This window comes from Cinclus cinclus, chromosome 9, assembly GCF_963662255.1.
Source record: "Cinclus cinclus chromosome 9, bCinCin1.1, whole genome shotgun sequence".
NCBI classification, from domain to species: Eukaryota; Metazoa; Chordata; class Aves; order Passeriformes; family Cinclidae; genus Cinclus; species Cinclus cinclus.
In genome coordinates, this window is record NC_085054.1 from 18,386,618 (window position 1) to 18,412,989 (window position 26,372).

Genomic DNA, 26,372 nt, shown 5'->3' on the forward strand with positions numbered 1-26,372 from the left:
GAAAGGACAAGAATGCATACACGACATTAGGAGCTGTTGGGAGAGAGGTGTAAGAACCAAGGGGACTGTCAAGTTCATTGAATCTCTCTGAAGAATGGCACACGGAGAGCAAATCTGTCAAAACTGTGGTGACAGGAAAGAGCAACGGCACTTCCTAGCATGCAAGGAACTGGGGGTTGCACCATGGGAACATGCTCTCCTGCACTGCTGAGCACAACCATTACATGATGATGTATTTGAGCTGAACTAGACTCTCCAGATGCCTCAAGGCTGTAACAAACCCATCAAAGCCTCAGTTTATATTAATAAGCCAATCTTAAATTGGCACACTGCAGGTGCCAACTTGTAAGCAGATCTACCAGGTCTGCCTCAGGGATGGGAAGAGCATTTGGAATCAGAAACAGCCTCAGCCTTGTACTTTTTGTCCATCACCACTAGTGTAGCAGAGCTCCGGGCAAACAAATCCTCCTAAGATGAATTCCAGAATGTTTTAGGTCAGACACGGGCAGACAGACATGAATATGGTCACACAACCACCTCAGAGCTTGCTGGTTGGAAATGAAGGCACCCGTCAATGGGCACACTATTGTGCTTAGGAAATTAGTACCTCCACGGGCATCTGTATCACAGTTTTGGATCTAGGTGTCATTCTGTCCATGCAAGAGCTGCTATAGACATGAAAGTTATGGGCCAGGAGACAAAATAACCTTTCTCCTTGCCTGAATATGTGTGCATTTCATCTGATAATATCCAAATCTCTTTAGCTACATTATAATGAGGTTAAAGCAAGAAAAATTTCCCCACCTCAAATATTACAAATGTCAGTAATGAGAACAGTAAAAATGTCACCACACGGAGAAAAGAGTGAAATTAGCATTTTCAGAGGACTATTATACCCATGAGTGAAATAATGCAATCAGCTAGCTGCAAGATAAAGCTAATTTGGTTTCTAACAGTTTATCAACAATACACTGCTCCTTTACATTAACAAATTTAACCGATACCATATCCTGCAAACAAGAATAATTCACACAGAATATTATACTGTGTTAATTAAATAGCTGGAATAGAAAAGGTCAGGCCATGACTGAAAGATGCGCATATGGGTTGTGAAAAAGATGGAGCGATTTCAAATCAAGCAATTAAAATAAATTATTTAAATCATTATTAAGTCAATAATAAATACACCTGGATGTTTTTGAGCCTATTTTGAAAGCCCCTTTAGTTTGTCACTGTTTCTCATAAATTTCTCTTGCTTGTTGACCCATGAAAGAGTCAAAGTATCTTGAAACCCATCATAAGATGAAGTGTCCTGGATATGCTATCAAAGACTTATCCTGCTTATATTCAAGTTTTCATTTGACCATGCAGGTAATAAAAGGCATGAGACAAGTTTTGAAGTTAAAAGGACACCACAAAGCCCCACCTGCCTTATTTCTGGATGGGTTTCCTGCCACTAGAACCATGAAACCTCCACAGCTACTACAGTTAATTGAAAAATGTTCAGAGAGAGAAGTACTTTTTCACATTGTTTACTTCTGCAAATAGCAGCACTTTGTCTCTGGATGAATGCCAGTAAATCACTTAAATTATATCAGTAACATACCCTTTTTAAATTGAAAGACATTTTGGCATGGGCTAAACTATGCTGAGGTGGTAATGTAAAAAGACTTAGTAAAATGGGGAATTAATCTTATTTGGAGCCCCAAAACACTACAAGAATATACATCAGTCACAAGCAAGTCTGAAACTGATCCTGTGTTTTTACTGTACTTTTGTCACTTCAGCTGTACACAGCAGCCTCAAATTTGAGTTTGCTGTATCTCCTCCCATTATTTAATTGTGTGTGAATTTTATTTTTCCTGGGGCATTTCCTGAAATTTTGTAGACAAAATTTTCTTTTGATCATAGTTCTGCTGATTTCAGTCAGCATATACTTACTTCCCTTTTGTACCTTCAGTCTAGGCAACTGAGCTACATGGACTAAACAAAATGCAATGTCTGTTATGTTCCGAGAAGAATTTCATGCGAGTCTGTGATTTCGGCTGCAAAATTGTGGGATGATGGCCACATGTAAAATTCAGCTTTTCACTGCCCAGCACATCAACAGTTCTGACACTGACACTAGACCTAAAACCAGTCTGTTGGTATCCCACCGTTCAGCTCTCCCCATTTAATTACGTGGGCCTTTATCAATCCAACTTCAGACGTTGTGGCAGAATGTCTAATCAAGCCACACTGAAATACCCAATTTTTTAGGGAAGATGAAGCACTGCGCAGCATATGAGCCATTAATTTTATGACAAGTGCAGATGGTTGATATACAGATAAATTCTCACATAACCTAATCTAATGAATATATACTTCAATCTATTTAAATGGTAATACTAATGAGCATAGCGTTCTCCACATAATGGTATATTCACCCGAATTATTTTGAAATGGATTGCAGTGCATGTTGTATCTGAAACCTGCTATGTTTTTCCTCCCAATTCGGGCCATAGTTGGTTTGTATCCACCAAAGCAACACCATTTCCTTCTCCCTTTAAAAGGCTCGATACCAGAGGGATGCCCTGCTGCAGCACCTCCCCGCGCGAGGGTACCACACTGCGGCGAGGGGCCCGCGGCCGAGAGGGACGTGTGGGAGGAGGAGCTGATGGAGACGCTCGGCGGGCCCGGTCACGGCCCCGCTTCAGCCGCCGCTTCGCCCTCCCCACGTCCGCCCTTGGCCCGGGCCCGCAGCCGCGCCGGGGCCCCGGGGCGGGCCGGGGCGAGGGGCACCTACCCGGCACGGTGGGACGGCAGCTCTGCGCCCCGGCCATGCTCCGGCCTCGTTCGGCACCGCCTTCGGTGGCGGAAGGGGCAGCGCGGCCCGGGAGCCGCGACGAGACTGAGCCGGGTGTCAGCGTGAGGGCCGGAGCTCCCCGGCTCCGCCGGTGACACTAGGGAGGCTGTGCCTACGGGCCGCCCCGCTCCTGCCCCAGGCTCCTCTCCCCCGCTCCCCGCGGAGTGCCGGCCTGGTGCCTTCCCCGTCCCGCACGCCCCCGCTGCCCGCCGGCGCGGCTTCCTCCCCGCGAGCGGCGGGCCCGGCTCTCCTCCGCGGCGCCGGTTCCCTCCTCCCCTCGCCGGCGGAGGAAGGAGGCGGCCGCCGGCCCTCCCCGACCGCGCATGCGGCAGTGCCAGGCCGGGGCAGCGCTACCGCGCTCGGGGGCTGAAGTCTGGGTGTCCGTTCCCCCGGCCCCGTCCCCTCCTCCCCTGCGGGCCCCCGGCAGCGCCCCCGCAGATGGGCTTGGGCTGGAGCAGCGCGGAGGAGCGGCGGCCCCTCCTGCCGCCGCCGCCGCAGCAGCCGCGGCCGCAGCCGCGGGGGCCGGCCGGGGGCCCGGCGGGGCGGCTGCCGCCGCTGCTCTCGGGCCGCGTGTACGGGAGGCGGTGGCTGGTGCTGCTGCTGTTCTCGCTGCTGGGCTTCGCGCAGGGCCTGGTGTGGAACACCTGGGGCCCTATCCAGAACTCGGCCCGCCTGGCCTTCGGCTTCAGCGGCTGGGACATCGCCCTGCTCGTCTTCTGGGGGCCCATCGGCTTCGCGCCCTGCTTCTTCTTCATGTGGCTTATGGACAAGAAGGGTGAGCGGGGCCGGGGGCGGCGGGGCCGGGGGTTCGGGACTCCCCGACCCGCTCCTGTGGCTTCCCCCGGGCCAGGCGGGGCCGCCGTGGCCGTGTCCCCCGACGCCGCGGTCCTTTGGCCGGTGAAGGGGACGCTGCCAGACCGGGGACGCTCGGGCCCAGTGCCTCGGCCTAAAAAAGGGTTGACTAATACTTAAAACGCATCATGACTGCTGTTTTCAGTCCTGTGCCCAAACGAAGGCACATCAAAGGCCATTCACAAGGAAGATACTTAAGCTAAGCAGAATTAGAGCGTCTGACGTCTCAGGTGAGGTGTGGGTCTGGAGGAGTGTGCTCCGGTCGGGCATTGCCAGCCGGCTGTTTGACCTGGAGATGGCCGTGATTTCTGGGTACCAGCTGTGGAACAAACAAGCGTTGATGTTTGGATCAAGTAATGTCATTGCTCACGGTGGCCACTGCATCTTGAAAGAAGTTCTTAATTTTTAAAAGCAGGCTGGACATGAAGTCTATGGTTTTCTTTGAATTGTGCTAGGGAGATAAAAAGAGAACACAGAGAAGTTGCACTTCGGTGTTTTGAAGAGGAGTACAAGGGAGGGTTTCCTAATTTGTGTTCAGGCCATTGCATCTTGGTAGCAAACTTACAAAAATGGTGTTTGTCACTGGAGAGCTCCTCCAGGGTCTGTGTGGTTCCTCTGTGGTCACCCAGGGGACCATTCCGGTGAGGTCAAGTACCTGTGTTTGCAGATTTCAGCATTTGGGCCTAAATCCACTGAAGGGATTTCTTTTAATTCCTGTTTAAACAGACCTCTGAACAAGAGATAGGCGCTAGAGGACCCTTGTGGCTCCTGGTCCCAAGTGCTACTTATTCCATTTATTTAGGAATTAATAGCTCATTTGTGGAAAGGGAAGGGGAAGAGGAAGGGAAAGTGAAAGCAGGCAGGGAGAGAAGTTGTATTTGAGAAGGCCTGTATTAAAATTTGAGTTACTTTTCCTAGAACTGAAGAGGCAGTGTGGGAATAAAATTTACTGTGCTGAGAGTACATTCTCAAAATGAGTCTGTGGTGGCTGTACTTCCAGTCTTCTCTCAAGTAGTTTAGACTTAACTTGGCAATGTCTGTCTCGACTGATACATAAAAGTGTTGTTAATTATCTTAAAGTAAGTTATTTTGGTTTGTGCAGTGAAGACTGACTGCTCATGGCATGAAGGAAAAATGCGTACAGAGATGAGTCTGTATTTTTATTTCTGCATTTGCTATGAAGTTCATGAGCAATGCAAAATATTGCTGGGACAGTTTTGAAGTAACTAATGAGAAAAGAAACTGTAGTATTTTGTTATTTTATACTGTGATTAGTAGTGTAGTTGTGGGATTTCTTGGTTTAATATATTGGTTGTTTCGATCAGAATATGTATACAGGTGATTTTCTCATTTCCTTAACTGATTGCTTTGGAGGTTTTGTTTGTTTGTTTGGTTTTTTTTGTTTTTTGTTTGTTTTGTTTGTTTGTTTTGGTTGGTTAGTTGGTTGCAGTTTTTTTAGAATTCCGATATTCATTGGAAGTGCAGATACAAACAACCTGTTTGCTCTTGGTTTGTTGCTTTCCTTGTTGGTAGAATGCTGGTAAACCTGAATAGAGCATCTCAGCTCATTTGATTGTGTGCGTAAGGAGTACATGGCATGGGCACTGGAACAAGTTCTTTTCAGATCAGCAGATTTTGTGAGGGTTCTGATTGTTTTCTGATGTTTGTTTCATGGTGTTTTCTGAGTCTGGGTGATTCCCACAGAGAACGTGCTGCTGTTCACTTTTGAAGTGATGGTGGAGTCCTGTCATTTGGTTCATCATGGAGCAGGGAGGAGAGCTACTGAGCCCCGAATCAGCCATGGGGCACGCTTCCACTGGAGGCATTTTGTGGGGAGTTACCTGCTCTTTGGAGTGCATGTGTTTGTTGCAGGAGGATCTTACTCTACTGCTTTGAAGCTGTAAAATTGGTTGAATCTGATCTTGGAAGGGCAGTATTTCACTTGCTTGCTGTTACACCAGGTTTACTTTGGAGAAGCTACACCATTTACTCTTCGACTTCAATCATGTCACTGGAGTTGGCTAGTAAAGAAGCTGTCAGGAAAAAAATGTGTTTGTAGAGTGTCAACATGTAAAACCTGGCAAGTATCAGAAGTATGACACGGTAGATGAGGCATGTCAGAATCTGAGAGGAGATTGTGCTGTAAGATAGTCCTGTACTTCACAGTCAGAGGTAAATCTGACTGAAAAGTAGCTGCCTGCTGTCACTCGAGTCTGATTTTGTGTTATGATGCTTCAGAAGAAGTTCAGGAGTGTTGGTCCCTTTGGTTTTTAGTTGTTCATTCACAGCACATAGTTCACAGCATGAATCTGTATCCAGATTTGTATCTGTATCTGTACCCAGACCTGTTGTGCATTTTGTGCACCTGCTCATTGTTTCAGTACTGGTTGTAGAAGGTTTGGTCACTTTTTTCTCTTTTTTCTTTGTTTCTTTACTAATTGGAAGTTGAAAGAATAAATATTCATGAATAGGCATGTTAATAGTTACAAGAAGCATTTCTTAGATTCTGTGATCCAGTTCCATTATAGCTTCTCAGAGAAGTGTGGGGCCCTCTGAGAAGAGATAACAGCAGTGTATTTTTTTAGTGAAAGGTGTGCTAAATAAGCTCCGTTCTTCAGTTCTTTACAGAAGGGTTCTAGGAGGGAGGAATTAAATTTTTTTGTTTTTCTAACCACAAAAAGTTTCTTGACCTTTGTGATCTTTTTCCTGCTAGCCTGTTGAGGGCCTGTCCTGAATTCTTTCTGAAGGCCTGGCTACAGTCAACCCAAGCAAAGGCAGCTGGGGAATGGCGGGAATACTGGGAAAGGTTTGGGTGGTGTCACTTCTGGCTCCCCAGGGAGTATTGCTGGCATCTGTACACCTCCCCAGAGGATGACCCAAAGGGGTCTTGGTGCCAGAAGCAGCATGACAAAAAGTCTTGGTTGTCTTAAGCCCGTGTTCCTATGGATCTATAGGGATATCATATTTTTTACAAAGTTGAGGATGATTTTTCATCAGGAGGGTAGTGATGATCTTCACAAGGCTTCATGAAGAATATCTTACTTGAAGATCTGAACAGACTCAGAGAAGACATTTTTGGAAGGGTTTTCAACACTATTTTGAGTGGTATTTGAGACACTGGAGGAAGCCTGGATTTAGCCTGTCTCTGCAAGCTCTGTAAATTGAAAGCTACTTTTTATTTTTGCTGAGCTCTTGTCCTTCTCTTAAATACATTCATTTTGAGATGCATAGAGAAGTTCACATATCACAGCTGAATGTTCTTTGGGGAATGAGCTCTGTTTCTCTTCCTGCCTCCCATCTTCCTCTGGCTGAATGGAGACTTGTGCTAGCCCTTGGGGGCTTCCATGCTCCTTGGCGAAGTGCTGTGTAAGGACAGTGGTGGCATCTGTCATGTTTCTTAGTCCTGTTCTGGGATGGGTGCATGTTGAAATAAGGAATTATATTCGCTTGTAATTTTTGAGTATGTGCCATTTTGGGTGGGTTTGAAAACTCTTCTCTGTTTATAGGATTAGAGCTGTTGTCTTGGTTTCTCAGTGAAAAATGTGAAAAGATAGATGGTATGGAGCTACATGTGTCTTATTTGGTGCATTTTCTTTAGCAGTAAGATTAGGGAGTCCTTGTTTAAATTCCAATTATCTTTAGAGATTTAATAAAACTGAAATTAAATGGGAAATTACTTCAGTGTGCTATTGGATGGACCCTTGTTGTTTACATGATTAAAATTAGCTACAATTCATCACATGATGCTTGAGTGTTTATGTACATTTTGTGCCTTGAGTGTTTAATTTCCTGAGAACTGTAAATACAAGCACACACGACTGTTACGATGTTTATATATCTAACTTGAAATCAACAGCTTACATACTTCCCTGGATCTGGTTCACCAAGGGGGTTTTATTGAGCTCCTAGTTATACAGTGAGACCTAGAAGCAGTATATGTCAGTCTTCATTATGTTCCCATATAAGCAAGAAGAGGCAATGAAGAATGAAATATTTTATGACAGTTTACATTAAACAGATGGAATAGAATGGCGATATTTTTTCATTAATTTTTGGAATCCAGTGAACAGTTTTATATTGAATTTGGAGATGAGAGATATTGTAAAAGTGGAATGTAATCTATTTCTTGGTCCTTTTTTATAAAATTATATATGTTTATGTGGATTGCATAGACAATCTTAGTAACTTTATTTTGCTGAAATTAAATTTAAAGAGCAATGTTATTCTAATGATTACATTATAAAGTAGAGAGAAGACTTCAATAATCAGATTCTGGTTTTAATCAAGATTGGCTTGTCCACTGACACCATGAAAGTTTTTATTTGTAAGAGTAGTTATTCCTTTACTGAATATTAAACTATTTATTTTATTGCTGTCTCCTAAATGATGCATCATGGTTTCCTTCTCTGAGACGTTTGATAGTTTTTTCTTTTCCACCTGGGAATTTTGAGATTAAATCCTTTAATACAGTCTGACAAAAGTGTCATGAATATTGAGTACAAGTACTGAATAGGATCTTACTAATACAAAAATGTCTTAATAACTGTTCTCCATATAAAATAAACTACATATGATGTATAAAGAGAATTGTGCATGGCACCTTTCGTACTTGCAGTTCCTGGATTGTCAGTTCGTGCTGTGTGCATATGCTGGTTTTGCTTTCAGGGGACCTTTGAATACCTCTACCTCACCTACATGGTCACTGGGTCAGAAGGGAGGTGACTCCAAGTGAACTTGTTTTCTCCTGAGATTTTAGTCTAGGAAGTGTTTGTGAAATGCCTTTGGGTTTGATATTGATGGATGATGTGAAGTACTTTCCATGGTGGCACTCACAAGAAAATGGGAGTTTTTGATGGAAGAATTCATAGTTCTGTCTTGGCACAGGTGCTTAACAGAAGGACAAAAGAGGTGACTTGGGAACTTTGAAAATCTGAGAATTTTCACCTTTGGCAAAGAAATGCGTTTTCATCTCCTTTTTGTCATGAGCTCAGAAACAGACTTTTCTTATCTCAGATTCATGACTGCAAGATGAGTGCCCAGTATTTCAAAATTACCAATTTGATAATTCATGTGGTAAGTTAAAGTATGAGCCTCAGCTAAAAACATCTGGGATAAGACTTGGCATAAAGCTGTAGGACTTTAACTTAGTGACATCAAGCCAAAGGGATTTACACACTTCAACAGCAGAAGTTTTTAGGCATTCTGACTTGGGTAGGTTAGTACAGCCTACAACAAATACTCATGGGAAAACTTAAGAAATTAAAAACATGTGAGTAGAATGGCAAAGGAGCAAGTAAGAAAGGAAAGTGTGATGCAGAGATTTGAGAGTAGCCTCATAATAAACACCTGAATCTACTTAGTACTTATGGTATTAGGATCCAGTAATTATTAGAGAGGTGCCTCTGCCCAAGTTTAAGTGCAGACGAGATCATATGTCCAGTCCATAGTATGGATTTTATTTAGTGGTAAATGTGAGGTAGAGAGAGATAGGAATAAGAAGAGAGGGAGGCCGTGACAGATTAAGTAGAAAGGTATCACCACCCACAGATCCAGACAACATCCTGTTGATCCTCGTTTTCTCAGTGGTGGAGGTCCCAAGGTCACTCCAGACTTTAACCATTTATATATTTTAGCAAACAAAGGAATCAATGCTCATTTGACTACACAGTTCTTTTATTCTTTGGTTAAATGATTCCCTCTCTTCCAATGCTAATTAGCCCCATGCTCAGTCTTTCACTTCTTTTGAGTTGGTGGACTTCCCATCTTAAATGGGTAGGCTTTGGCCTCCACCTGCTGGACCCAGCCAGAAGCTGTATTGGCTTTCAGTGTGGATTTTTTGTGTTACCAGTGCTCTCCCAGCTTGTTTTCCTCTTCCTAGTCAGAGATAATTGGAAAATAGTACCCCCTTATCTCAAGTTCCCATCAGGTGGCATAATTTACTGTCCAAATTTCCAGGAATTCATGAAGTCATATTCAGGTGGGAGGGACAGCATGAGGAGCTTGGTGGTCACAGATGAGCAGTTGCTTTATTTTACAGTTTGCCGTAGTGGACAAAGTCCTTTGGTGATCTTAAAAGTTTTCCAGGCTATAATGACCTTTATGGCTATTACAAATGGCAAATGTTCTAGCTCCAATAAGAGCAGCAAGAAGCTGTTTCAGATTGAATGAAAGTTAAATGTGAACTTAAGGCTTCAGCAAAGAAAGGGAGAGAACACCTTGACTCCTAAGAAGTGAAAGGTGCTTGTATTTGGTGAAAATGCAAGTGGTTGATGCACTTTGCCAAATACAAAAGAAGCTTGAAGGGAAATACCTGCTTTACTGCAGTCTGTCTCTCTCATCCTGTAGACAGCTACCACGTGTTTTTAATTATGTGTATTTCATTATCTTGTAAGTGATACTGATCCACACCTATCAAATCCTGTGAAAGGGATTAATTTTCCTAAGCTAACAAATCTTGGAAGAAATGAGACTAAGTGTTGCTTTTCATGTGGAGAGATGAAAGAAGCAATTAGAGAGCTGAGTATAAGTAAATCCCACTCGAACAGGTATTTGATCAGCTTGGTTTTAGAAAATTTATTTTGATGAGTGCTGGTGTGCATTTTTTTGTAGACATACTTTTCCTCTGTTTCATCAGAAGAAAAGTAAAAGGGAGACTGAACCAAACTTTGCTTTTGTTCCTTAATTTTATATACTGTAGCTACATGAATGTCCACAGTGTGTTTGTGCAAGTGCTTCTGGAAGTGAGGACTCATTAGAGAATTGGTTGGCTCACCCTCCTTGGAGCCAGGAATGCTGCAGAAGACCACTTGATGCACAGTGATTAGCAACACAGAGTGCTTTACCTTCTGGTGAGTTGTATTAACATGATGCTGCTGTTCATCATAGCAACACTAGCTTGATTCCTTGTAGAACTTCCCATACCTCCTGCTGGGCCGGGTTGAGTTAAAAAGCATCAACTGAGGCTGTAGATAGATGTCCTGTACTGGAGCTAGGTGTTTCTGTTGGGTGGATTCCACCCCAGCTCTGATGGCTGCCGTGTTTCCATACATTCTCTTTATGCTGCTGTCCTATGCAGCTGCTGTGCCCTTTGCACTCTTCACACAGGTCTTTGCAGATATGGAGGGCTACTAGGGGTACAGCTGTTCAAACACTATGTAGTGAAGCATATCAGGAAGCTGCATGCTTGATTTAAAAGAAGTTTTCCATGGTGGAAAGTAAAATAATTATATTTGCATATAGCTCAGATGAAAATAGTAATCACTATGTTATCTGGGGATAATGCTCCTAGACTTTGGTGCATTGGACATTCAAGCACAGTGAGCATGGGGTGATGACTCTAAACTAAAACACAAGGAATTCTACCTCAACATAAAGGAAGAACCTTATGTTGTGGTTGGCAGAGCACTGGAACATGCTGCCCAGGGAGGTCATGGAGTCACGTCTCCTCACTGGAGACGCTCAAAATCCATTTGAATGCATTACTGTGTAACCTGCTCCTGGTAACCTGCTCAGGGGTTGGACTAGAGGATCTCAAGAGGCCCCTTCCAATTCTAACAATTCTGTGATTCTGTATGTAACTTGATATACCTTGATGTTGGGAAATTGAGGAATAGGGAAATAATTTACCAGTGTAAAATCAGAAGTGTGTAAAATATGATCCCATGCTTTTCTTATGCAGTTGCTAACAGAAGCAGAGTTAAAGCACTGAAGCATCCCTGAACTGGGTCAGGACGCAGGTCCAGATAGGAAGATACTTTGTAAACAGAAGCATTTAGAAGTTGACTATAGAGGGTGTAATACCAGGGCAGCTGTACGCTGATATCTTCCTCATTGTATGCTCACATGTTTTTACTACTCCTCATAATTTTCTCTTGACCCAAGTACTTTCTAATATGACTGCTTCTTCTCTATTTCCTACCTCACCTGTGTTGTGATATGCCCATCTTATCCCCTGTTTTCCTCTGTTCTCCACTCCTCTTGGTTGTTGAGGAGGAGAGGTTGGATGCAGGAAGCTCAAATGAGTTAGAGAAGCCTGTGGATAGATGAGAAGAAGGAGAGGAGAGAGTGTGGAGCAAGGTGAAGTATGGGAGTCACAGATGCAGAAATAAGATTTGGATCCAGAGGGCAAGAAGTGCTGGGAATGGGAGAGGTGGAGGAATGAGTTGAGTGGAAGGCACAGGGCAGTGGGTACTGCGAGGGGCAGTAGGAAATGGGACCGAGGTAGCCAGCAGCAAATGGGGAGGGGCAGATGCCTGCACAGCAGTGTAGGTCAGCATGGCCTATGTTTTGTGAGGTGTCTTGAGAAGTGCTTTTGAAACCATGAGCTGGGAATAGCTCAGGACACAACTGACCTTTTTGCCTTTTCTTATCTCCAACAAGATGCCTGTGTTTTGCCTCTTCACAACCAAACCTCTGAACTCTGCCTGGCACTTCTTGTCAGCCAGAGGGTGAATTGGCTCTTCCTTCAGCCCTGGCTGCCCTGAAGTGTGGTGGGCTGCAGCTGCCTGCTCCCTGCGGGGCGCTCCGGGCACTGCTGATGCAGGGGAGGGTGGTTGTTCCTTCTTGTGTGGCTTTGATGGTGATGGATGTCTGGCCTCGTGATGGAGGCACCAGTGGGATGCAGAAGAGGATGTGGCCCCTCTGGCTGGTATTTCTCCCCTTCTGGAAAGCCATGTGGAATGGGACAGAAAGTGTTAAAATACTGTTTTGTTTGTAATGCCTTGCTGCATTTTGAAAACACTGAGATTTTGGCAGTTTCGTATCTTCTGGGAGTTTTTGATAGGGTGGCAGCTATGCTGCATAAAGGTAGCTGGTACTGACTTTTATAATGTGAATGACAGCAATAATTTCTCTATTAATCAAAGTCCCCTGGGCTTTCTTAGAGATTCTTAATATGGAAGTAGTTAAGTACTCAGGAAGGCTGTACTGCATTCATTTTGCTAGGTGTATGTTTATACTGTATTTATAATTCCAAGCTATTAGTTTAGAATTCTGTTAAAGAGAAAAATAATTGATCAGCTGTTGTTCTGAAAAGCTGAATCTATTGCCCTTAAAGAAAACAGAGGCTTTTCTTCAAATAATTACTATGATATTTATTTTTCTTATTAGAAGAAATTAAATATGAACAAAAAAAGACCATTTTCACTTGGTAGTGCTGAACTAACCCTAACCTTACTGATTTCTGAATTCTAGTAAAAGCATTACACAATTGCATAAACAAAACAATTTTTATTCATTATTTTCAGCAGATGTTGTTCTTAGGAGCTAGTTTCATGTTACATTTTAGGAGTGAAAAGCAAGTCTGAAGCAAACACAAAAAGGAGGTTCATTACTTGTTAATAAATTTTGGATATTTTCTGCTGATTGCTGATTTTTCACCTGAGCTTTTTTTTTTTTCTTCTGGTAAGAAATGCCTTGCTTGTGGGAAAGGAGCCATGTAAAACAGGGGTATTTGCTTGCCTTTTCAGACTGATGAAACAGTGCATAACACAAGTCCTGAAATAATCTTCCCTGTTGTGAAAATTTGTATTCTGACATTGTCAAAATTTTTTTTGGTTTATATTCGTTTAAAAACACCCAAACCCCCAAAACCATGGTCAGTGCTGAGAAGAGCAGAAGTAAATTGAAGAAATAGGATGTTTTGGCAGCTGTTCCATTATTTTAGAAATTTTTTTAGGGAGTATTTGAATTCTTCCACTGGCAGCGTGTTATAGCCTTAACTGAGCAGACCAAAGACCTGATAAAAAATTCTTTAAGAGGTTTTTTTGTTACAATTATATTGTTATGAATTGTATATTATAAATAATATATTCCCAGCACCAGGGAAGATCTGGCTTGCCCTGACTTTCTCCTAGTGGTGACATTCAGAGCTATTCCATCACTTCCTGCCATAACTTCGATTTTTTTAATGCTTCTTGTGTGCATGTGCTATTGTAGCTCTGTAGCTGTGCTGTAGCTGTAATTGTGCTGCAGGAACTTGTGATCAGTGCTCTAGCTTCCTCAAAAGCCGTAAATTAAGCTTTCTCATGCAGATTTTTAGTAGAGAGGATTTTTAGATTTTTCCTGTTTTTAGAGCTGGAGATCTGTGACTCATCCAGAGGGAGTGAGATATTTTGAAAGTGAGAGGTCTTCTGCTTTTTGCAAAGAATTCTGGTGTTTTTCTAGAATACGGACATCAAGTATAACCACAGTTAGAAACTTTTTTGTTTTACTTTTTGATTTGTTGATAAGAGCCATCCCTTTTGAATCCTTGAGAAAGGCGGTGGTGTTGTAATTTTAATTAATCACATGAACCTAAAGAATTGATCAGGACCCTTAAAAAATATGATGGGTTTAGGACTCATTATAGTGCTGCAAAAGATGTCTTTTAGAATGAACAATGTACCTTAAATAGTGCCTGATGCATTATAATGTTAAAGTAACACTGAAACTGTTCATGCAGAGAGAATTTGAAAGCTTACTCCAGTGACCTTTCATATAAGTCACAAGACCTGCATGGATATTACATCAGTGAAGCTCTTCCCACTCTTTTTTTCCCCCACTCTGAGCAGGGATAATAAAAAGAAGAAATCTTGCACTTAGTGTCCTGCTTAGTGGATGCACTAGGCAGTATTTAATGTAGCTGCCAATCCTTGCTGCACGGTTGCTTCTTGTTACTCTGTTGATGCAAAGCAAAATGCCTCTGTGCTTCTTAAGAAGAATTTCATGCACCATTGAGTGGCGTGAGCAAGTACTATCAAGGTAACAACAGAACATCTTCCCTGGCAGATGTGTGTAAGAGAGGTTGTTTTTGCTCTCTGTTGCCACAGGTAAGGCTCTGTATTTAGTGATGTGGTAATTGAGCCTGCTGTGCAACTGGGAGTTCTTGAAAGGAGTGGAAAGAGAAAAGAAAGTGCTTCCCTCCCCTTGTGTGGTGCTGTAAACACTCAACTTGAGTGTTTTTCATTTGGGAGAGATAGAGCAAAGGCTTATTGTTGTGTACTTTGTCAACTTGTTAGTGACGTCCTTTCTTTAGCTTCAGAATTGGTGAGGAGGTTTAGCCCCCAACTGCATTATTGGCCATTTTTGTCAATTGCTCTGCATCTCTTTCTATGTACACACTGTCACCTGCCATTATGTAGATTTAATTGTATCAAATGGCAAAGATAGATTCAATGATTCACCTGAATTTTTGTGTTTTATTACATGCTGGTGTTGAGAGTAGAAAGCAGCTACTTGTGGTGAGAGAAGAATGAACAATTCATACAAGTGTTTGTTAATGTCACAGATTTAGGAAGTACTTAAATAGCTCTTTTTTGTTGTATCCCAGCACTGCACTGGTGGTGGGATACACCTCAGGTGAAGAGAAAACCTGATTTAACAGACTTTCTAATACTAATGGTGAGACTGGCTCATGTTTCCCTGTGTTCATAGCCTGAATAAACAAGGCAGAGGGAAGGGGAAAGAGAGAAAAGGGAAGCAGAAGAGAAGTGGCCTGCCCAATTTCATAAGGTATGTTGAGAGATGCAGGTCCTGCTGCCCCAGGCCAGTGCTCTCTTCTCAGAGATGCTCTGCAAACATTAAGAGAGGTTCATTGCACTTGGATTAGTTGCAGATAAAATGGATGCTTTCTGCAGTAAAATGTATAATAACAATAATTGGCTAAAATAATTGGTCTCCCTTGAAACAAAGAAACATGTTATTAAAGAACAGGAGATATTCCAGTAAAGGGTCTAAAGCTGATTCTAAAATAATCGTTTTGATCTTCAGGCAAATACCATTCAGCTCAGCACTTTGTTTATCTGTTCAGGCGAAATGTCAGTCTCTGGATTGCTGAATAGAATTTACAACACTTGTATAAACTTGCAATGCAGATTTCTAGTTTACATATTTTGCCATTTTTTCCCATTGTTGATGTTGAACTGTTAGAATGCTTCAATATCCTTCACTGCCATGTGGAAGGAAGCTTCATTACTTGTAAGCTACCTTTTTGTAGATCCAAAAGCTTAGATTAAGCTGTTCAGTTCTTAAAAAAGACTATTTTATTTACAGTACCGGACTTACAAATCGCTGCCAAACTCTGAAATACTTGCTTTGTATTTGCAGGTGTAAACACAGGTGTCACCAGCTGTGGTGAAATCCGTGGTAGTGGAGCCAGCTCTGCAAAGAATTTGGATCATTAAATCTGTAATAACTAAATGTAGAGGAGTGCAGGAGAATTAAGCGATGCTTTCCTTGACATATTTTTAGAGTTTGATTATGTGCTTGCCTGATACACTGGGATAATGTTAAAAACAGTATATGTCCACTGTTCACATGGCCTTGACTTCATCCATGCAAATGAGATAAAAGCACCCTGCAGCCTCCTGATGTGGCTGTTTCAGTTTGTTCTTCCTCATGGCTGCAGTCAGGTTCTTGTATCTAGAGTAAACAAAAAATTAAGGACCTTAATATACTTTAATGAATGTTAGGGAGGTGTGTGTGTGAGGAAGAATAAAAATAACTTAAAAACAGGAGCAGTATTTACAATACAAACCAGAAGTGAGCTGTGCAATTAGAGTGTGTACTGAAGTGTCTTGGTTTCCTTACAGTCAGGGTGCACATAAAAAAAGATGCAGCAGATCAGGAATTGCAGAGTGGTTACGTGATTGTCGTAATAACTCTCAATTGCATTCTGTTTAGTTTCTCACAATTATGTTCTGTCAGCTTCCTTTTCTGTTTCTGTGGTTATATGTGTTCAGTCATTTCCCTCAGGATGAGTGTCTTCTCTGTGAAACACTTGACAGGGTAAATTTTGTGCTTTGAGTCTCTGACCTATATTGTGTTTTTTTTACAAAGTTCTTAACTAGCCTCAGTATTTGGGAGGGATACTCTCCTTACAGGGATGCACATGACAATGTTATGCAGAGAATGCATGTTCTTCCTCTGAGAGGTACACTGGAGAAAAGAAAGCGTGTATTGGCCCTCATGCTTTTAGTTTGCACACAGCCTTACTATGTCTATCCAGCAAGTGTGAGCAGCAGAGATTACTTTATCTGTGGGTCAGATCTCGTTGTTGGCACCCTAATTTGGCAGGGTTTCCCCCATCAGTGGTGATGACACTTCTGGGATGTTTGCTCTACTGAAATTCTGACCCTGATGAGAAAGTTTGACCAAATCACAGGAACTATTTTACTTCAACTTGTGTTTGTGTACGGAGTTTGCTTTCTCAAATTTAAATTTTGCAAGTAAATCAATGTATATAGAAATGTCAAACTCTTGTTGATAGCCTTGCTGTTAACTGGGCAGCAATTGCTGACAGATTCTGTTGCAACAGCTCTAAGATACTGTAAAGAGAAATTGCCCCTCTGAAGATCGTTACCTTCCTAGGTCTACATTTCAAGAAGTTTCTAGTACATATTTCATATGGGCATCTCAATCTGCCAGCTGTTTATGTCAGACACAAATTGGAACAGCGTCAGCTGGAATCTGCCCTGCAACCTTCCTTTGAAAGGTGGAACTGGGGGTGTGTTGTGGATTAGTATAGGAAAAGATCTTGTGCCCTAGACAAGACTGTGGGTTGAAATGTAGCTCTGGGTTTAATTTATTTCAGGCAGGTTCTATATAATAGATCTTGGTTCTTACATTTTGATGCTAGAGGGGTGCTGTCACCTGTCTTGTAGGATGTTTAAATTGAGTTAGCTTCATTTTCAATCAAAAAAAAAAGTACTCAGGTCCTAAATCTTTCCAGTTGAAACTGGGATGCTGTCTTGGCAGTGCCACATAAAGCCAAGGAAATGAATGCAAGCACTTGGCTTCATCTTATTTTAAAAACAGATGTTTGAAATGGGGCAATATCAGAAGCATCAGCATCAAGTACCCAGGGAGAAAGGGAGGTCCAGGTTGTGCTTAATAGCACCCAGTGATAGAAGCAGCAATAGCACCAATGATACCTTGGTCATCAAACTAGGATTAGAGCATGGTGTTAATGGTGCTGATAACACCATGGTAGTGGGCTAAATCACTGTATGGGCCATTCACAGAAGAGTTAGACTCAATCCTTGTGGGTCCCTTCCACCTCAGAATTATCTGTGAATCTGTAATGTTGGATTAGCTACATGTGACCTGGTAGTTGTTCTCTCATGCATGCAGTATTTGTATTTGGTTCCCAGTTTTCTTTGGTGCTATTCTTGAGGATGTATTTCTTTTCTACTGAGTTTCCAAACACAATTTATGCCACTCTGCAATCAAGTGCCTTTGTGGAATCCAAGGCAGGCCCAATATCAGTAAACTTTTCAAGTTTATTCCATGTGTTAGCAGAAAGACTGGGACCACATCTCAGCTATGAAGTATTTTTACATCAATGAAAAGGTTGTTTTCTTTGAAAATTGTATTGCTCATTGATGCAAGGATGCCCCTTCTGAGAAAGGATTGCCACTTACCCTCCTTAATGACTGTAGTCAATTTGGCACAGAGCAGGCACAATGCAAGTTTTATTCTCTGTGTTTAGTAGAAAGCAAATTTTTTTTGTATTTTAATCATGACAAAGTAATTGATGTTATGAGAGTGAATGTTGCAGCTATTAGTATAATTTTTCTGGAATTACATTAAAAATCCAAAGATTTCTGGGGGATGGTGTGTGTGGGCAGTGCTTTCAGGATTCCTTGATAAAGGGAGCTGTTTAATTAAGCCATTTTTTAAATTATAGCTAAATGTATAGGCATATATTAAGAAGGGAGAGGAGCAGACCCATCATATGAAACAGAGAATTGGTATCCAGCAAAGAAACCCATTTAAAAATGATGTTTGACCAGTAAGGAGGACATTTAAACAAGACATAGAAACAATTTCATGCCCAAAGAAAAATTGTGGAAAACTTGGAGCTCAATACATTACTTACTGAACCTAAATGTAAAAGTTGTTTTTTATAGGTTAATTTCATAGAAGGAAACATGCAGGGACTGTGGTCTGTTTGGTTAAGAAAGGCAAAATAAGAACTTCTTTAAATTTGCTTTAAATTGAGAGGAAAAGCACAGTTTAACAGTGAATTGTTGAAACAGCTGTTGCAATTGGTGAGTTTTAAATTTCCTGGTGTGTGTGGACCAAGACAGGCTTTTACATTCTATTTTCTCTGACCTAGATGCTGGTTTTGTCACAATGATAGGAAGTTAAGAAAATGCTCTCAGTTCAGTGTCAGAAGGGGACCATTTGTGCTTTCAGCCCAGTCTTTAAAAACTGAAAATATGCAGGAGGCTGATGTCGCTTGTTTCTACTCAGAGCCTTGTTGTACTTGGTATTTGTGAGAACTGATTTTAGTATCTTCAGGGGAAGGTAGGAAACCCCTGAAATGTTACTGTGTGTAAGAGCAGGGTGTGTGAGCTGTATGAGGGAAATCACTGCTGCCATGCCAAGGGCTGAATCCAGCATCCTTTCCTCTGGCCAAACTTCTGTTTAAAAAAGGGAGAAAGGTGAAAACTTTTCTGTTCTGCCCATCCAGCTGGGATTTCCCTTAGGATGAATGCTTCATTGTAGAGGGGAAACCAAACTCAAACAATGTCTGCCATGTGTGTGATGGTCTGAGCTGGAAGAGGCTGCTTGCAGTGCTCTGTAGCAGTAGTGGGGAACTGAGGGAGCTGCTGTGCAGGGCTCAGGTGGGGGATGCACAGGAATGAGTTAATCACATTCTTCTCGTGAATGACAAACACTAATGCATAAATTGTTGGAATGAGGACAGCAGCATCTTTTGTTAAGTTTATTATTAAACTGGGCATAATAATTAATTCATTGGGTAACAAGTCAGTAATGTGGGGGGTGGGGGAATGCATTTTCTTTTCATATATTTTGAAAAGCATCTTGAAAGTAAGGCATGCTGGAGGATTTGTGGGGCATCAGCACCCACATCCTTGCTTTTGCATCCTTGCCTCTTGCTTGATGCTGTGAGGGAGCTGAAGAGCAGCTGGGTGCGACTGCATTCCAGCATGGTGGGGTTCTCCCTGTGCTCTGTGTTGGGCTGTGGGTGGTGGGGGATTGAGAGTTTGTTTAATCTGTAATAGTGGCCAGAATTTGGAGACAGTTGTTTTAAAAAGAAATATGAAACAGTAAATGCAGCACTGACTGCTGAAGTCATAAAGCAGATGGTGTTACGAGCCACAGGAGGGTTAAACAGTTGAACAATATCGACTGTTACATTCATAAATGATAATTAATATGTCATTTTTTATTACTGACTCCACTTCTGCTGCTTGCTTGGACTTTTCTGTTGCTGTCAATGAAATTTGGCTGTTCTGAGCAAGGCCACAATTTGCTCAAGAGCTACCTGTGTGGCCCAGAAACCTCCTGCAAGAACAGGATGGGAAGGAGCAGCTAAGGAGTCAAGGTGTAAAGAACACAAAACTTCATCCATTGGCAGAAAATCTTATTTAAAGGAATTTCTTCCCCTTCCAGCCGTGTGTCAGAAATCTCTGATAGAAAGGGATGGAAATTGAATGATGGATTTTAAGAAGCTGTATCCTCCTCCCTCCCTCCAATTATTGCTTGCATTATCAGGGTAGAATTAATGAAGTTAATTACATCTACACAAAATCTCTTGGTTGAGTGAATTACTTAGATCTTTTAAAGTAGAGACATAATTTTCTGCAAGATTCACAGGCTGTTTTTCAAGCTTCGTTGGTTACTTTGGTTTATAGTCTCCATGATGCATGGTTGCTATCTTAAGCACTCTGGGGTGCACCTTTTAGAGTAATACATGATGTCAAATTCAGTGTAACAACAACTGCAGCATTCAAAACAAAAATACTGAAATGAATAAAAAGATTGGTTTCTAACAATGATTGAAAGGAGTTAAAATGTAAAGCAAAATAATAAGGTGAGGTGCTTAGAGGATAAAACTATATTGTGTAATTAGCAAAGAAAATGTCTAATATGCTGCTTGTCTGAGTATTTTGTTCACTTTGGTCTCATCATTTTCAGCATGCAGCATTAACCGAAGGAATTTTCAGGGGTGTGTTTACATGTTAAGGTGGAAACAGAAAAAATTGACACAAAATCACCTGGGCAATCAAAATATTTTAAAGGGATACCTTACAGTAAATAATATTCAAGATTAGGATTTCAGAGAATGAAAAGATCAGGCATACATGGTTGTGAAGTTTTAACAGATAATTTTACTTTAAAATTATCTGACATGTGAGGTTGACATTAAGGATAAGCCTGAATTTAGGGCTGGAGGCAAACTTCAGCATCTAATTCATTTTTCACCAAATTTCACGTTGGTTTTTTTTTTTTTTTTAAGGACATTTTTGTGCAGATTTAATTTAAAACTTCCTTGGGTTGTATATATTTTGGTTTAGGGATTTTCTTAAAAATTAGAAATCAAATAGGGTATTTTTTGTATGGAAACACTCATTTTGGGTCTTGTGGTGATTTAAACTTAAATTTATATTTCTCATTTACAGCTATGTCCTGGGCTTGCCCCTAGCTTGCACTTCAAACGGGGCCCTGTGAGCAGCACCTTCCATGTTGTCCTTGTGTCTCTTGAAAGGCAGAATGTACCGTGTTTTGTGAAATGTAGTTCAAAAAGAACCTAGTTTATATGGAAATATAAGGTGGTGTGTACTTTACTAGAGCTCTTCAGAAAAATTTCTACAGCATTTCGTAATGGAAAACTTCAGGGTTTTCATATAAAAGATTTATATTTCAGTTTTCCATCAATACAATTCCAATCCTTACTACATACAAATTTTTATTATATACAAAAGCAGTGCTAACAAAAATTAATTTCCAAGAAGAAAAGGCAAAAGCATCATGAATGCAATCCAGATACACATGATTGCCCCCAGCACAGCACAGGCAGTATGGTAATGTGGAGATAATGTCGCAGGAAGACTCGTGGTGGCCCAGCAAACATAGGAGCATGAAGGTTTTAAACAGACATATTAAATGGGCATTTGTTTAGGCCTCTCTGAACACACTAGAAAAACCAGTTTAACAGCAGCATTTGCTGGTTGGGCAGAATCAAGGAACTAAGGAGAGGCATTGGGAAATCCTACCAGGAAAGAAATATTTTTGGCTGATGATACTTCTCCAGGGCATTAGGGATCTGAGGTGTCCTTTGGAGCTGCATCACTGTAGCTGGCATTCCTGGTGATGATAACTGAACCTTACCAAAGGAAGTCTCACTTCCATTTCAGAAAACCTGTTATTTACTGCCTTATTTTTGTTTGGATTGTTTTGGGCTACGCTGGTTGATAGAGAAGCTTGTCTTTGGTTTGGTTTGTGGAGTGTCTGGTACCAGGAGTTGCATACCCATGGGTGAGGTTCACTAAGAACTGTCACAACATGGGCAAAATTTTGTCTCACCCAGTAAAATCACATTTTAGTAAAATACATGCAGACAAAATATTTAAGGCAACTATTGCCTGAACTATACTGATTACAGGAGTCAGAGGGAATACTCCTCTTAAAATAGGCAGCTTTAGAAAGAATCAGTCATTTGTTTGATAGGTGACTTACCATAGGGCAGGTTCCTTTACCATCTTTATTTTTGGTAATTACTAGTTTTACCTAAATGTTAGAGGTATTACATGTTTGTCATCATTAATAATTTTTATTATCTTCTAAGAATGTGGAGACCCTTTATTTTCTATTTGTTGGTGTGAAATTGTTTTAAAGTGTATAACTTCACAGATGCAGACTCTCTCTATGGTTTTTAATTATAAGTATTTATTTTTGGTGTTTTGCAAGATTCTGCAGCTTAAGCCCTTCAGCTGTCATTATTCTCTGCTGCTGATGGAAACACCTTAACAGCAAACAAACTGCTGGCTAAAGGAATTGCAGCATGAAGATAAGGTTGTTTCTAATCTCAGGGCTTCTCAGTTGAAAATCGCATGAGGAAAAAAACATATTCAAGGAATCAGTCAATTGTGGCTTTTTTCTAATGTGTGATATTTACAACCTCTGACAATTTGAGCTGAGAGCAGCAAAAATCTGCCCTAATTGCAAGGACTGCAAAAAAATAGTCACACTTTTTCCTCCTGAATAATGGTTGTTTCTTTGGGATGAAATGCATATGAAAGAAAACAATAGCAGTGCTGTGTCTGTGCTCGTTAAGTGGTTGGAGAAGAATGACCAAGTCCAAATTTTTCTTTGCTTCTGCCTAGATTTCAGATAAATCAGTAGAGCATGTTTCCCGATGCCTCTAATTCTGAAGGGACTATTGTACATTTTGATGATACTTTTATTACCACTTTTCACTTTCAAGAATGTAAAGATTTTGGATACACTCCTGCATGTTACTATGCCAAGAGTAAGCCTTTGTATTTCTGGAGTGTAAGTGTAGAAAATAACTCAGGGTTTCATAATGTGTCTGAAATTTATATCAGCACTAAAGTGCTTATGATTTGAAAGAAATAGGTGTTATTTTTGTGAGACTGCATTTAAATATGTATATATGTATATATTTAAGCAGTGCTTCTTTTGTAACATTATTGATTTAACTTGCAAAATACTGTTGTTTTTCATCTTAGGTCTGAGGGTAACAGTGCTACTAACATCATCCCTCATGGTATTGGGAGCTGGCCTCAGATGTGTTCCAGTTTCAGACCTAGAAATTAGGAAGAAGTAAGTGAATTAATTCTTTTTAATATATGTATTTTATTCTTTGTGCTAATACAGCTTTTGCTGCTACTACAAAGGAATGTTAGTACAAATTTTCTGTATGGAGCTGATACACCAAATGTTTGTTGTGTGGCCATGGGTTTACGTGCTTCTTTGCTTCTTAAATGGTTTTTTCTAGTCCTTCTTCTCCATAGTATCTGAAGATCAGAAAGCCCTTTACAAGCTTGAATTAATTTAATCTCACCCCGTTCTGCATAACTATAATTAATCTGCTTTGCAAATAAGGAACCAGAGATTTAGCAAGGTTCAGAAACTGGCCCAAGATCACACAGGGAGCCATGCCTCAACCCCCAAAAATAAGTAATTTGTATGCAAATGTTAAATAATTCATGTTCTCATATTGAATGTATGGAATCATGCCGTGAGACAGATGAATTTGTGCAAAATGGCCTTTTTCATGTTCCAAAGCAGCCTTGTACTTTTTCTGAAGTTAAATGATTATCTGCTGTACATGCGCACTTTACGAATTTGTGATAGAAACAGATTCTTTCCTAAAAATCCCACAAACCAAACAATTTAATTGTTCCATCAACATATCCTGAATCTGGGTATTCTCACTAAGGACTAGTACTTGTTTTGCACAGCCAGGGAATATGGATCACTTGTTAACTTTCTTTTGCCTCTTAGTGTGAACGAGGTGGGAATATGCAGGCATTACGACACTTTTCTGCTACTTTAAAAAAGCAGTAGCACTGGTTCTTTGCTGGTTATACTTGCATAATATGTAAACACTAAGAAAAGATATTACAAATAAAATATTTTATGTGGGTTGGGTTTTCTCCCCCTTGAATTCTTGTCAGCTTGAATTCTACCACACAGTCCTGGTATTACTTCAGCAAGTTTTTTTTTGTTTTTTTTTAAATCGCTTTCATATTGCTTAACTTGAAAATCAGGATGGGAACCTTTTAAGCTGAGAAAGAAAATGTTCGGTGTGAAGTTACAAGCTGATGACTGGGTACTGTGGATAAAAAAAAGAAGAGCTTCAGAGAGAGAACTGAGAATGTAAAAAACACATGAATTGTAAAACTAGCCCTGATAAGTAAACTGAGAGCAGAGTGTCAGGTGGGGGGATGCAGCTTCACTAATGTGAGCATATAAAGAAGCACTCAAGATGCTTCTGATGTTTGTTGCCCAGTATTGCCCATTTTGACATGGTGTTCAAGGACTGTGAGCAGAGCAGGCTGAACTAACTATACTGTGCTACCCTTGACAGTGACCCTTTTGAGGAAAATGCACTGTTTGGGTGGCCAGAAAGAGCTGCCCTTATTTTGCCCTCGGTTTACGTTTTCTTAAAATGTCAGCAGGTGCTCAGCATTCAGTTTATTCATTCTCATCAGTCTTGGTTTAAATATCAATACCTTTGAAATGGGACAGATGGCTTAAATGCGATGAAATGTGGTGTTTTATGTAGCTTTTTTTATGATGTGTGCCAGAAGAGGTATGGTGCCCTAGGCTTTACCAAAGCAAGGATGAACAATGTAAATACTTGAGAAGATGAAAATTCCCAGGTGGGATTTAGATGTGAGGTATCATCTGGGGAGTGGGAAGGAGAGTTTCCACAAATTCTTATCACCTTTAGACAAGGTTTTCCGGTGTAGCTGCAGAAAGCAGGCCTAGGAAGACAATGGAATACATAACTAAGGAGAAACATCCAAGGAACAAAGAAAGGCTTTGGACTCTACAGTCTGATGAGTGAGATGTATAAAACATGATGTAAAAATTTATTGAAAACTATATAGGAAACAAAAAAAGAATGTGAGTATAATACTGATGGAAAAGGTTAATAATTTCATATATTCAAGCTGTGAAAATATGTATCATCTCCATCTGAACCTGATAAATTGGCCTACTTATTCTCCTCCCAAAAAAGAAATTTGCAAGAATTGTAGCTCTGCATGAGGAAGAAGCTTGATCTTTTACACAGTTTTACACAGTTTGATTAAAAATTCTACCAAGAATTAATTACAACAAACTGTGTGAAGCAAAAGAATGGTTTTCAGTGAAGTTTCTTGAGACTTTGTAAATAATTGTACAGACGGTATGATGTTATACTCCGTAACTCACCTTGTTTTGTGGGTTAAGGCTTAAGGCCAGTTTTCAACCATTATCTGAAGTATGATAACAAATAAAATAATATTTTTGAGATAAGCATTATTGCTTAATGCATTAGCCACAACTGGCTGAGCACCAAATTATGCACTTATTCTAAATGTGTATATGTGTTAATACAACAGTTTGAATGTTACAGAGCCTGTCAGAGGGACAAGATCACACACAAGCTAATCGGAAGAATTTCAGAAGCCACTGTAACTGGAATTTCTTTAAATGCTTTTGTATGTTTTACAGTCTGTGAGTAATCTGTAGGAATATGCTGAAGATTTCCATGGGACAATTCTGTGAGGGTTAATATACATAAAATTATAAGAATGTTCATAAGGTTTGTAAGGCTTAAATTGGGGTTTTGTAGTTTGTAGAAGTCTCTGCTCCCTAAGTTCTTGTGATTAACTTTAAGGAGAGCTACTAAAGCCTTCCACCTATCAGAGCAGTCATAGACCTAAGGAAATCACTGTTAAGACTGACATTTAATCCTGGCTGCTTTATGCTCCTTATCTCAAACAGACCTGTAATATCCAGGTGTATTTTTAAAGCCCCTTTCTAGTCTATTCTTTTTGGTTGTAGTGTGTAATATCAGACTAAGACCATCCCCAGTCCTTCAAGTCATGTTTTAAACATGGACCTTAACCTCTCTTTACAGTACATTTGGTGCCTATGCATATGAGGGAAAATTCAAATTGCGTATTTCAGTGTGTCTCTTGAAGCAGCTGTGAATTTTGCTGTGGTGAATTTTTCTTCTCTGCCAGTGTGTGACCTAAAATTTTACTGGAAATCCATGCCAGAACTGCATAAATTCAGTGCGGGCTGAAGTGGGAGTACATGGTGAAAATGTTGAAGTGTGAACTTCCATGGAAGATCCATCCTTTACATGGTCTAATAAAGTCCCTTTCATGTACCCATATGCTTTTCATCTGTTTTCCTCCCCAGC

At 40.8% G+C, this 26,372-nt stretch overlaps 1 protein-coding gene across 1 annotated transcript in view; it reads left to right on the plus strand.

Annotated features, from left to right (window-relative positions):
- Nucleotides 1–3,283: 3,283 nt before the first annotated feature.
- Nucleotides 3,284–26,372, plus strand: part of SLC49A4 (solute carrier family 49 member 4) — a 64,259-nt gene continuing 41,170 nt past the window's right edge. Inside the window, exons 1-2 of the mRNA XM_062498327.1 lie at nt 3,284–3,620; nt 23,179–23,272. Of these exons, the coding sequence (XP_062354311.1) occupies nt 3,284–3,620; nt 23,179–23,272 (431 nt within the window). The remainder of the gene's footprint in view (nt 3,621–23,178; nt 23,273–26,372) is intronic.